This window comes from Gopherus flavomarginatus, chromosome 8 (assembly GCF_025201925.1).
Source record: "Gopherus flavomarginatus isolate rGopFla2 chromosome 8, rGopFla2.mat.asm, whole genome shotgun sequence".
In the NCBI taxonomy this organism is placed as follows: Eukaryota; Metazoa; Chordata; order Testudines; family Testudinidae; genus Gopherus; species Gopherus flavomarginatus.
The window spans coordinates 105,737,822-105,751,019 of NC_066624.1; the positions used below are offsets into that span (position 1 = coordinate 105,737,822).

The 13,198-nt window shown below is 46.9% G+C and overlaps 1 protein-coding gene across 5 annotated transcripts in view; it reads right to left on the bottom strand.

Moving 5' to 3' along the window:
• Nucleotides 1-13,198, bottom strand: part of MCF2L2 (MCF.2 cell line derived transforming sequence-like 2) — a 302,991-nt gene that overhangs the window by 181,335 nt on the left and 108,458 nt on the right. For all 5 annotated transcript variants that reach the window (XM_050964264.1, XM_050964267.1, XM_050964266.1 and 2 more), the window contains exon 6: nucleotides 1,960-2,076. In XM_050964264.1, the coding sequence (XP_050820221.1) occupies nucleotides 1,960-2,076 (117 nt within the window). The remainder of the gene's footprint in view (nucleotides 1-1,959; nucleotides 2,077-13,198) is intronic.

The window sequence follows — 13,198 nt, forward strand, 5'->3', positions numbered from 1 at the left end:
AGAGTTTTAAGCCTGCATTGGTGGTCAATAACAGAGTTCGGCCAAAACAACCACTGAGCTCAGAACACTTCCCGACTTAGGGCTTAGTTCCACACATCCCCAGAGGTCCCAATCCTACAGGCAGATCTGCCCAGATGGACCTCGGCACTGCTCACAGCCCCAGTGAAATCAATCCCTTTCCAGATCAGGGCTCAACTTTGCATCTTGCTCCTTTCTGCATAAGAAGATGAACCAGTACCTTGGTTCTTAACAGTCCTGAATTTGAGATAAGGTCTTTGCAGCTGCCATCCTTTCCTAGACAATAACATATTTGTGTGTATGGGTGATTAGCCACTGGAATACATTAATCAACCCAAGAGGAGTGATTAAACATCCAAGCAAGTAACAAGTTCTTTCGAGGTCAACAGAAGAGAAAAGTCTTTCTTCGTGCCTTCCAGTTGAAATTATTACTGCCATACTGTTCTTGGGTTATTGAAGAAATCAGACCCACTCTGTCATGCATTTTTACATAATGAAGAAATGAAAACAAAGGAAAATATACTCCAAGGGGAATTCCGTGTCATTGCACATGCGCAGAGTTCATCGCCTCCACAGATTTCTTTGCTTCCCCGCAGAAAAATGACTTATGATGGGGAAGTAAAGGGAAGGCGCAAGAGCGATCACGCACCCCTCCCTAGCAGTGCAGGCAGGTCGGTTTGGGCACCTGGAGCAGCTGGCAGAGACATAAATCACTGCCGGAGTAGGTGGGCTGGGCAGTCATGCATGTGAGAGAGAGAGAGACACTCTGTCCCTCTCACTCACTATTGCAGTATGCTCATGCTCAGCGTGGAGGGGCTTGGCTTTAGGGTCTTTCTGAAGAGGTAGGTATGGGGCAGGCTCTGTCCCCTCAGGCAGAGCAGAATGTAGCAGCCTGCCTGCTTAGTGAATTGTTCCCATTGTTCTTAGTGAATTCTCCCAGGAGTATAAACAGATGTAAAAATTTTAAGGCTCCTTTACATTGTCAGAGTGGTGTAAAGGACTCTTATTGTAAAGGACAGGAAGGCCTTATAAATGCTTACGGTGCTTTAGTGATTAGAACTGGTCTAAATTTTTGGACTGAAAAAATTTCCTATCAAAATGTGCTCCATGAACTGTTTGCTACTGACCTCTCCGGAGATGGTCAGTAGCCAATATAAATTGTGAGTTTGAGTCCCCAGCCCTCACTTGCTCTTCAGTTGCCTATGATGTAACACTGAGCATATGGTTGCTTATATTTGTTGACTAATAACTAGAAGTAAAGGATGAATACTGGCTACATTACTATTAGACAAAGGGGGCTTGGGAGTTATCTCCAATGCTCCCCATTCCCATTCTCCATCCATTGTACTGTAGAGTTAAATAAATGATCAAAATAATTGAAACCAGAGTGAATATATTGAGTTATTTTAACAAATAAAATATGCAGAGTTTGGCAGAATTTTAAAATATTGTGCATAGAATTTTTAGTTTTTTTATTCAGAATTTTTAATTTTTTGGAGCAGAATTCCCCCAGGAGCAAAAATAAAATCCAGTGGCTTCAGTGTTTTTTTCCTCACAAACCCAGGAATATTTGATTCTCGTTAAAGTGAGATTCTTAGGCTCTGATTCAGGAAGTCACTTAAGCACATGCTTAAAGTTAACCATGTGCTGAAGTCTCATTGCTTTGCTGTACAGAGATGCTGTGTTGAACTGGGGTGCTATTACAGAGAAGCATTTAAATGTAAGCTTCACATACTAGTCTTGCCAAGCCCCTACAATATTTTGGAGGGTCCTTTCTCTCTCCATTATGTAGTGGATTTGGGTGAGTAGATTCCATTAAGCTCTAATAAAAGTCACAGGCCTAACTTTAACTGGAGAATCATCCTTTAATATTTAAGTTTAAATCATTGCCTGAAGACTTCAGGGATGCAGAATTGAATGAATACAAGACACAATACTCACAGTTCGATGGTGTATCCATTGACTGTGGCCATACTCCAGGGTTCCCCCTAACTCCCGGGTTAGCTGACTTTTGTCAATATAGCCATGTAGATCAGAAACTGAATTTAACATGATGATCTGCAATGATGAATCCAAACACAGTGTATTAATTGAGAGAGATAACACTGCACTTTAGATCCTTCCTCCTAGGTTCCCTATTCACCATATATGTGTATGGCCAAACTCCATGCTGACTTAGACCCTGGACATTTCCAACAAAGCCAATAATTTGACATTATTTATAATATATATCTGCACTTTCATCAGAGCACCTCTGTGATATATAGATAAATATACTTGGTCCTGCTAGTGAAGGCAGGGGGCTGGACTCGATGACCTTTCAGAGTCCCTTCCAGTTCTATGAGATATAAATATATATATAAATTTACACCACTGTAACTCCACTGATTTCAGTGAAGTTACTCCTCATATACCCTGGTGTCATGAGTCCTGATTCCTGCTCTAACCCTGACATGAGCTACCTTCCCAGCCCACCTTAAAAACTAGAACTGCATGATGAAAGAAAGGCCGATTTGCATTAAGCTTCAGAGTCATGGATTTCATAGACTCCACGGCCAGAAGGGACCACTGTGATCACCTCCTGTAAAACACAGCCCATAGAACTTCTCCGGCAATAAATCCCACAGCATATCTTTAAGAACATCAACCCTAATTTTCTGCTACAATCACGCGCAAGCAGCTATGCAAATAACACTCATTTAAATGTACAGTGTTGTTTTCTTAGCAGCTGGAATGCACAATGACTTGAGGGGCAACAAGGAGGTCCTGGGTAAGCACCATTAGAAATCTGAAATACCAGATTTTGATTAAATACATGAAACATCCTTGTTTGCTGCATCATTCAATGTAATAATATAATCTAGCTTTTCTGTAGCTCTTTTCCTCTTTCGCTGGATTTGCCTCAAACACCCCACCCTGCTAGCAAATGTTGATCCTTTTGGGGAAAGTTGAGGAGATTCTGCAAACATTCTGTGCTAGTGGGTTGTTATTCCACCTGGAGAAAAGGAAGATGGGAGCGGGTGTCTGAGGATAGCGGATAGGTGGTATGGGCTGAGCAGCTCTGCAGGAGGAATTTTAGGAGCAGCCATGCCTGCAGAGAAGGGTTGAGTTGCTCTTGTTTAACTGATTGTTGTTTACTTTGTTAATAAAAGCCATACACTGGGACGAAGGCGAAGGTGAACTTTACACTGGGTATGGGCTGAGTTTTATACAGCAGGTTGAGAAAGCCAGTTTACTTTGCCTTAGCTAATAAAGCATAATCAGCCACAGATAAGAAACACATTAAAATGCAAATGAAGGCTAATCAGTAGAGGGGAGCTTTGGCACGGAGAGAAGCACTTAAGAAAGGTACCAGATTAAGGGCCCTGGAAACTGAAGTCCTCCACCTACAGAGCATACACAATGTGTCAATAACATTTCTCCTCTTTGCGGCCTTGTCCCAACATGCTGCGACATGGACTGAGCGTCTGGGCAGAGTAACTCAGGGTACGTCTACACTACAGGATTATTCTGATTTTACATAAACCGGTTTTGTAAAACAGATTGTATAAAGTCGAGTGCACGCGGCCACACAAAGCACAATAATTCGGTGGTGTGCATCCATGTATCGAGGCTAGCATCGATTTCCGGAGTGTTGCACTGTGGGTAGCTATCCCGTAGCTATCCCATAGTTCCCGCAGTCGCCCCCACCCATTGGAATTCTGGGTTGAGATCCCAGTGCACGATGGGGCAAAAACAGTGTCGCGAGTGATTCTGGGTAAATGTTGTCACTCATTCCTTCCTCCGTAAAAACAACGGCAGACAATCATTTTGCGCCCTTTTTCCCCTGGATTGCCCTGGCAGACGCCAGAGCATGGCAACCATGGAGCCCGTTTTGCCTTTTGTCACTGTCACCATATGTGTACTGGACGCCGCTGACAGAGGTGGTACTGCAGTGCTACACAGCAGCATTCATTTGCCTTTGCAAGGTAGCAGAGATGGTTACCAGTCGTTCTGTACCGTCTGCTGCTGTCATGGGTGCTCCTGGCTGACCTTCGCTGAGGTCGGCCCGGGGCGCAAAGACAAAAATGGGAATGACTCCCCGGGTCATTCCCTTCTTTATGTTGTATCTAAAAATAGAGTCAGTCCTGCCTAGACTATGGGGCAAGTGTACTAGAGAACCAGTGTATCAGAGAACCAGAGAGCACAGCCGCTCTGTGTCAGATCCCACAGAAATGATGAGCTGCATGCCATTCTACGGGGTGTTCTTGCAGCAACCCCACCCGTTGCTTCCCTCCTCCCCCAACCCTTCTGGCCTACCATTGCAGAGTCCCCCCATTTGTGTGATGAAGTAATAAAGAATGCAGGAATAAGACACACTGACTTTTTAGTGAGATAAAATGAGGGGGAGGCAGCCTCCAGCTGCTATGACAATCCAGGCAGGACATTAAATGGTGGAGGGGAGAGGAGCGCAGCATCCTGCTGCTATGATAGTCCAGGCTGTACAGAATCTTTTCTTTAGACATGAAGGGGAGGGGGCGCTGATGGAGTTCAGCCCCCAGTTGCTGTGATGAGGACGGTTACCAGCCGTTCTGTACCATCTGCCGGTAATAACCGGGCGCCATTCCTATTTTTACCCAGGCGTCCCCGGCCAACCTTACCTGAGGCCAGCCAGGAGCACTCATGGGCTGATGACGAGGACGGCTATCAGTCCTACTGCACTGTACCATCTGCCACTGGGGAGAGGAGGGGAGAGGATGCTGTTGTTCATTGCTCCAGCACCGTGTCTACCAGCAGCATGCAGTAGACATACGGTGACATTGAAAAAAGTCAAGAAATGATTTTTTTCCCTCTTCTTTCACGGGGGGGGGGGAGTAAATTGATGAGATATACCGTGAACCACCCCGGACAATGCATTTGACCCTACAGGCATTGGGAGCTCAGCCAAGAATGCAAATGCTTTTCGGAGACTGCGGGGACTGTGGGATAGCTGGAGTCTTCAGTCCCCCCTCCCTTCCTCCATGAGCATCCATTTGATTCTTTGGCTTTCCGTTATGCTTGTCACACAGCACTGTGCTGTGGACTCTGTATCATAGCCTGGAGATTTTTTTCCAAATGCTTTGGCATTTCGTCTTCTGTAACGGAGCTCTGATAGAACAGATTTGTCTCCCCGTACAGCGATCAGATCCAGTATCTCCCGTACGATCCATGCTGGAGCTCTTTTTGGATTTGAGACTGCATCGCCACCTGTGCTGATCAGAGCTCCACGCTGGGCAAACAGGAAATGCAATTCAAAAGTTCGCGGCTCTTTTCCTGTCTACCTGGCCAGTGGATCCGAGTTCAGATTGCTGTCCAGAGCGGTCACAGTGGTGCACTGTGGGATACCACCCGGAGGCCAATACCGTCGATTTGCGGCCACACTAACCCTAATCCGATATGGTAATACCGATTTCAGCGCTACTCCTCTCGTCGGGGAGGAGTACAGAAATCGGTTTAAAGAGCCCTTTATATCAATATAAAGGGCCTCATTGTGTGGACGGGTGCAGCGTTAAATCGGTTTAACGCTGCTAAAATCAGTATAAACGCGTAGTGTAGACCAGGCCTCAGTCTTCCTTCCCATTTGATTCTTGGCTTCTCTGCTAATATTACTAACAGGACTCAAGGCCACTAGGAACTCAAATAAGACCCCTCTGGTTGTAGGTCTACAAACTGCCAGCAGCTGGAAAAGTCAGCCAGTCACTACGGTACCAGCCTGGGCCAGATTCAGACCAGAGAGTCCATAAAAATCTCTGAAAATCTCCATAACCCATTTCTAATCCTGTGAACCATCCAGGCCCCTGGCAATCCTTTATTTGACACTTTTAAGCCTACTGGTAGTTATGCCCTTAAAACCCTCAGATGATGGATAATGTCATGTGGGTAAACTCATTCAGCAAATCCTCAGTTGTTCATTTAGGCACAGTGTTTATTTCAGGCCTGACCACTTGGAGCAGAAGAGGAACTGGAACGTCAAAGGCCATTTTTATTACTACAGGTATAAATGTCCCTTTCAGAAATTGCTATATTAGACTCCTATAGCACCTTCCATCTAAGGAGCTGAAAGCAGGTTACAAACATTAATGGATCTGCACAATGCCCTTATGAGGTAGGTAGCTAGCTAGTAGGCATCATTATAACCTCTCTGTAAAACAGAGGTAAAGTGGCTGATTTTCAGGCATCCTGATAGCCCAGAACTCCATCTGAAGTCAATGGGAGATGCTCAGCGTCGCTGAAAGTCATGTCCTAAATGACTCACATTGTAAAGAACTGGGAGTGGAACCCAAGTCTCCTGACTCCCAGCCCTCTGTGTTAACAAAGGAAGTATGATGTAGGGATTAAGAGCACAGGACTGGGAAATGGGAGTTCTGGTTTTATCCCTGCCACTGATCTTCTGCGTGAACTTGGACAAGTCACTTAACCCTTCTGTGTCGCTGTTTCCCAAGCTATACAGTGGAGATAACAGCAGCATGCTCAGGGCATGATTCGGAAATTGACTCACTATGGATGGACGCTTCCACCTGTGTGGAGATAAATGCAGGATCATGGCCTCTGGTACTCTATTAGCTAGCACTTTATACATCCAATAGGTTAGATTAGATGCTTCAAATAGGTTGTAAGTTGAATTTACCAATCTTTGAGTGCTTTGAGATCCTCAGGCTCCTTGACCCTGAACCCAAGGATCCTGCCATAGTCAACTCTGTGCATAGTATGATGTCATGGGATGTTTCATCCACCCAAATGAAACACATTCAAAAGAGTAAAGTCAAAAGAAAAGCTATGCCCAGAATGTTCGTCCAGAGCCTGCTTTGTGATGTTGCAAATTAGGAGGCTCACAGAGACTAGCTCAAGTATCAGGGGGGATCCGTGTTAGTCTGTATCCACAAAAACAACAAGGAGTCCAGTGGTACCTTAAAGACTAACTGATTTGTTTGGGCATAAGCTTTCATGGGTAAAAAACCTCACTTCTGAGGTTGCATCTGAAGAAGTGGGTTTTTTACCCACGAAAAGCTTATGCCCAAATAAATCAGTTAGTCTTTAAGGTGCCACTAGACTCCTTGTTGTTTTTAGAGACTATCTCAATTTGGATTAGCATCAGGCTGGAGCATGAAGATAGGGGGCTGATTGGGAACCGCAAGTCACTTAAGAAACGTCAGTCTGAACGGCTTTGCTGCTGACTTGGTGACAGTGTTCTGCTGCTCCAGTCTTCTACGGACATCACCATGGAACACTGGCATGTGGGAAGGGTTTTACTTGGCACACTGGGCAAACAGCAAAGCTGTTAACGTAGCCAGGCAGAGTGCCAGCCCAGAGCCAGGTAAATCATGCAGCAGTGGGTCCTTGAAACTACAAAAGCAGGAGCGGGAGCAATCCAGCATGTTAGGGACCTGGTCCTGTAATGCTCAGAACACCCCCAATTCCCACTGTCTTTGATCAAACAGAATGAAGAGGCCACCATGGCTGGTGCTGAGGAGGCAGGACAGGAGGAGGGTGCAGTAGCTTAGGTTAGAGATTATGAGGGCCTGGATAAATTGTTTAACAATGAAGATAGGGCAGGAGGGGGCATATTTTTGAGGCAAAACCGTCAGTTTTCAGTGCTGGGGTCTATGTGAGTGGAGACAAACTACACCGAGGTTGCAAAGCTGGGGAAGTGGGAAGTTCACAGAATTGTCAACTGCATGGACCTAAATCAGTCTCTCCTAATGGACTGAGCATGCTGTAAAGGCAACTTCACTTTATTCAGCTTCAGTATTTAGCAGCCAGAACGAAGGATCATTTAGCTGCACTTCCTCTCATGGAAGATCCTGGAGCTACTTCCTGAATTCAGTTTAGTGTCCTGAACTGGTTCTGCTCAGGTAAACCCAGGCATAATCCAGTATTGCTACATTATGCATGAGAAACAAGCCATGGTTCCCACCCAGCCAAATACTGGTATAACTCGGCACACCTATTTTATTAACCATATTTACACACTGTATCTTGTATCAATCCTACTTTTCCTTTTCATGTTTGCAGCATATTTTGTTTCAGCCTCTATAGTGTAGCCCTAACTCAGCTGCCTCTCTGCAGAGGAAATGCACCACCTATGAGCTGCATGATGAAACTACTGTTGCCAGCCCAATGTCTTTCTTTAATTTATACAAATCTCCAAACTGTTGAAAGGCAAAGGGACAACTAATATGATCTGGTGGATAGGGCAACTGGGTTCTTTTCCCGGATCTGACACTGATTCACTGGGCAATCGCAAGCGAGACATCTGGGAGGAAATTGTTTAAAAAGGTCTCCACTAATTTTGGGTGCCCAATCTGAGACACCTTGATCCTTATTTTCAAAGATGATGGACACACGTAGCTCCCCCAGACTTCAGCCTGAGCTGCGGGTGCTCAGCAATTCTGAAAATCAGGCTCCACAGTGTCTGAAGCTGGGTACCCAAATATGGAGGAATCTAAAATCTATGAAAGTTTTAGAAAATGTAGGCCATAACTGGTCTATGCCTCAGTTTCTCCATCTGCAAACCAGCTGCATCATCGTTCTATGATATGAATAATAATGAATAACTCAGTGCCCCATCCTGTGAACATCCTCAACTCCCAGACATCAAAGTTCTTAACTCTGATTTCAACCACCCCGCAGCATTTGGAGCAGAATCTTTACTTTTCTCTTAAATGATTCAATGAGTATGAAGGAGGCTGAACTGTTGGGAAATGTAATTCTGTAGCAAACCCGTCCCTGTCTGGGGAGCGACATCTGATGCAGCAGCTGCTGTGGAAATATCTTGCTGCTAATTGAGGACAAGAGCATGCCTTTTTATAAGCAGCGTTCTGTCACTCTTGCTGGGTGTGAAGGGAACATTTTTCATCTTTAATTTGAGAATGGAATAAACGGTGGGTATTTGCATTGGGTTTAGGACTATAATTCCCCACCACAAACCTGCACCGCTGCCATCAGTGGGAGAAGGACCAGGCCCAAATATTTCAATGAAAATGGAGGCTCTAAGCCGCTGTCCACGTTGGAGTGGAGATGAGGGAAGCTTGCCCACTAGACATCATTCCCATAAGCCTTGTGATTGGCTGAGGTAGGCACCAGGTACCCACGCACACAGAGGGAATGCAGCACCCACCACTCCACCCAGTTACAGGATGCAGCGTGCGCGCCTCTGTGCGAGCCCAGCTCCGTTGGTCCGGACGGAACCACTTTCAATCCACCCTTCCAAGCGCCATTTAGAAATCCTTGGACAGCGCTGGGGCTAGACTCCACCAGTCCTCATGTACCAAAAGGATTGTGCCTACAGTAACCCACTGGTAAGTATATGTTTACAAGTTCCCTTCCTCTGTGCCCAGTCCGTGGAGGATCTGAGTCGGTTACAGCCACTGTTACAAAGTCTCGGCTCACAAACTCAAGCTGCAGCAACTGTTGGTGTTAGCTCTGGAGGTCCCCGATTCAGTCCCCAGTGTGGGGGCCAGCATGGTAGCGGTCACACTTGCCCCTACACCTGAACTACAAAGGGGAACCAAGACTATTTGAGCTGTCTACCCGCACCCCCTTGCACATCTATACGGGGCATGGCACAGCCCAGCCCACAATGAACACATAAGAAAGGCTATGATTTAGTCACAGAGGTCACGGAATCTGTGACTTCCAAAGACCTCCGGGACTTCCAGGGGCGGCTCTAGCTTTTTTGGAGCCCCAAGCATGGCAGGCAGGCTGCCTTTGGCGGCGCACCTGCGGGAGGTCCCCAGTCCCGCGGTTTCAGCGGCTTGACTGTGGGAGGTCCACCTGTCCTGCGGCTTCTGCGTACCCGCCGCCGAATCTGTGGGACTGGCGGACCTCCTGCAGGCAATCTGCCGAATTCGCGGGACTGGGGACCTCCTGCAGGCAAGCCGCCAAAGGCAGCCTGACTGCCGCCCTAATGGCGACCGGCAGGACGTCCCCGTGGCCTGCCGGCTCAGGCACGTGCTTGGAGCACTGGTGCCAGGGTTCCGCAGTGGCAGAGGACTGTGAGGTACTCCCGCCGTGTAAGGCAGTGGTGCCCCCAAGCTCCCAGCCGCCACAGGTGAGATACCCCAGGGTTCCTGGCCCCTGCCAGTGGCATGGGGGACCTCCGCAGCTCCCCACCCACTGGCAGCAGCATGGGGGGACCCCCACAGTTCCCTGCCCGTTGCTGGCAGGGGATCCTCGCAGCTCCCCACCCATCGCTGGCCGTGGCAGCGGATCGCTGCTGCCGGCAGCAGAGGGATTTCCGCAGCACCCTGGCCACTGCTGCGTGTCCCAGAGGGATTTCCGCGGCTCTCCACACAGCTGGGGGAGGCAGGGGACCCTGCAGCTCCCAGCTACAGCTGGTGGGGGTGGGGTGTAGGGGGGCCTGGAAGCTTCCAGCCACTGGGCATCTGCTCAGCTCCTTCCCATTTTATCACAGATATTTTTAGTAAAAGTCAGGGACAGGTCACAGGAGTCTGTGAATTTTTCTTTATTGCCTGTGACCTGTCTGTGACTTTTACTAAAAATATCCGTGACAAAATCTTAGCCTTACACATAAGCAATAACCGTTCTGCTCCTGCTTGTAATGAGGTCAGTGGACGTTTGCCATTATGCAACTAGGCCCAAACACTGAGCTATCAACCAGACCTAGCAAGGTGGGTTCTTTTGCCAATCAATTTAAACCAAAAGTCCCGTGGAAAAACAATTAAATAAAAGCATGATGAAAACTCCCTGTAAAATCGTTATTACTTACTTAGCGGGTTCAGCAGTGTACAGAATATGAATTAAAACAATATGAAATAATAATAACTATTATACATTTTTATTTGTAAGAGACCCCATATCCAAAGGCAAATACACAATTATGAGCAGATCTGAAAGAAGCTTAGGTAATATGGCTTAATATGTAAACCTCCGAGCTGGCACAGAATTCTCTACGTGTATCACATTATATTACACTCTACCTCTAATACAATGAAGGAAATGAACAAACGTGCTTTGGGTGGTGGGGAGGGTTGGGGGCAGAAGAGTCATTCTGAACAGATAGAATGGCATTCAGACACACAACGGGGGCTCTGACAAATTGTTAGTGGATGACAGGGCCTATGGGAAAGTACTGACTACCGGGAAATATAATAACTCGTTGTGACTGGATGCAGCTGGCCCTAAAGGAGACCCCCACGCTCTGATTACACCCCATCCCAGGAAACAGCAATGTGTGAGGAAAGGAGCAGTAAAGGTTGGTCCTCCAGGCCTACCTAGAGAGGACTTGCTGAAGCAGCCATCTCAGAAACTACACAAACGAGGTCGTCTGTGGGCTAATGACAGCCACACCCAGCCAGCTCCAATGAAAGAAGCTGCAGGGCCATAGATAGCAGGACAGTCCCTGGCTGAGACCAGAGGAGCAGGGAAGGATGCTCCTCTTCGGCCAAAGGAGCCTGGGGATTAGTCAGGGTGATCTCTGGCTACACTTGCATAGCTGGGTTTGCAGGTAGAGAGGGACTGGGAACTGTGGCCCTGAGCTAAGGGTGAAGGATAAAGGGGCCAGGTGCAAAGAAGCCCAGGGAAGCAGAAGAAATGAACTGAATTGAGCAGTATGTAGCTGCTGGGTATAGGGTCCCTCAGTTGGAGCCCAGAGTAGTGGGCAGGCTCGGGTTCCCGCACCAGCAAAGTGGCATAAATCCAGAGAAGCAGGGGGAGGAGGGGAGAAACAGGTCCAACCCACACCCTGAGAAAGGGACAGGGCTCATTTGTAAGCCTGAGCAAAGGCCTGAATTTCAAGGGCACACAGCCAGGGCTGAAGACCCTGGTGTGGGCAGACTGACTCTGGCTGAACTCTTTGCTACCCCAAAAGGAACTCATTTGATTCTGTGACCTGGCCAGAGGGCTAAGCCACTGAAATGCGCCAAACAAGACTGACAACCTACAGGGGGCACCAGGAGTGGGAAACAGTCTGCAGTGCAGCATGCAGCCACAAGGAGGCACCCAAGCAGTGAGTGTCCCCCTTGACACCCTTCTAGAAGAAAAAAAACTATTCTACACTATTCAACCCAAAACACCCAGTATCTGGACCATTTTTGTAGTATTTGCTTTTATAAAGGAGCACTTGTAAAATAGTACAAGAGTATTTATCAGGACAGGAGATTTTATAGGGGTTTTATGGTGATGGACTGCTTTGCTGATGGCATTATCAATATCTTTTACCTGCCTTAATATAAAAGGTCACTGGCATTTATGACTTAATGACAACACGACTGAAAGCCTAGGTCTGCTCTGAAAAGTGATTCCATAACAATGATATTGTGGGCTTCCAGGTTGATTCATTATCAAGGATTTCTGTATCAAATGTTCTCCATTTACAAGCCTACAGACAACAATTTGTTGTAGCTGGCAGCTTTGCACTGGGATCTGAGAGTCAAGCTGGTTTATTTCCTTCTCACACATCATGACCTGTAACAAAGGTTCTACAGGTCAAATCAGGCTCTGGGTGACACATTTGCAACCCCACTGTCTTCAGTTGGTTTGCCCAAGTATAACCTACTGGAACGTACACAGATCTGTGGGTGATCCACGAGATGGAACAGAACCCAGCTTACTCCCTCTCAGCTGCATTAGCTCTGCAGAACTAAAAATTAATTCTCATCACTCAAGTGAGACCACTCCGCATTCACTCTGGGCACAGCTCCATTAAGGAAGAAAGTGTTAATTCTACACAGTTTCACATTTCAGAGCAAGACTGCACTTTGATGTGAAGTCATGTCCATTTTTCATCTTATGGCAGCTCCCATGGCTTCTCATGGTTAACCCATCAGTATTATTGTGGCTGATAGTAGCAGAATCAATACACACTATTTAAACAAACCAGTGCAAAGGTTACAACTCATTTACCCTCTCTCTCCCCAATATGTGAATCTATCCCTGACACACAAAAAAAGGGACCAAAGAAACCATTTGATCAAGACAGCGGGATTAATTTGAAAATCCCCCTGCCCTCCTCATGGCTTGTTTGATCTTGTCTGAGTTTCTTCCGGGGTTTTTAATAATTGACCTACGCCCAGGCCTGCTTGTTGGTGTGTGGAGCCCTGATTGCCGGTGCAATTAACCTGCAACAACAGGGTTAAAAGAGAAGTTGGCTGACACTAAGCAACAGAAGACACAGAAACACAGAGAACACGGGGACAAAAAG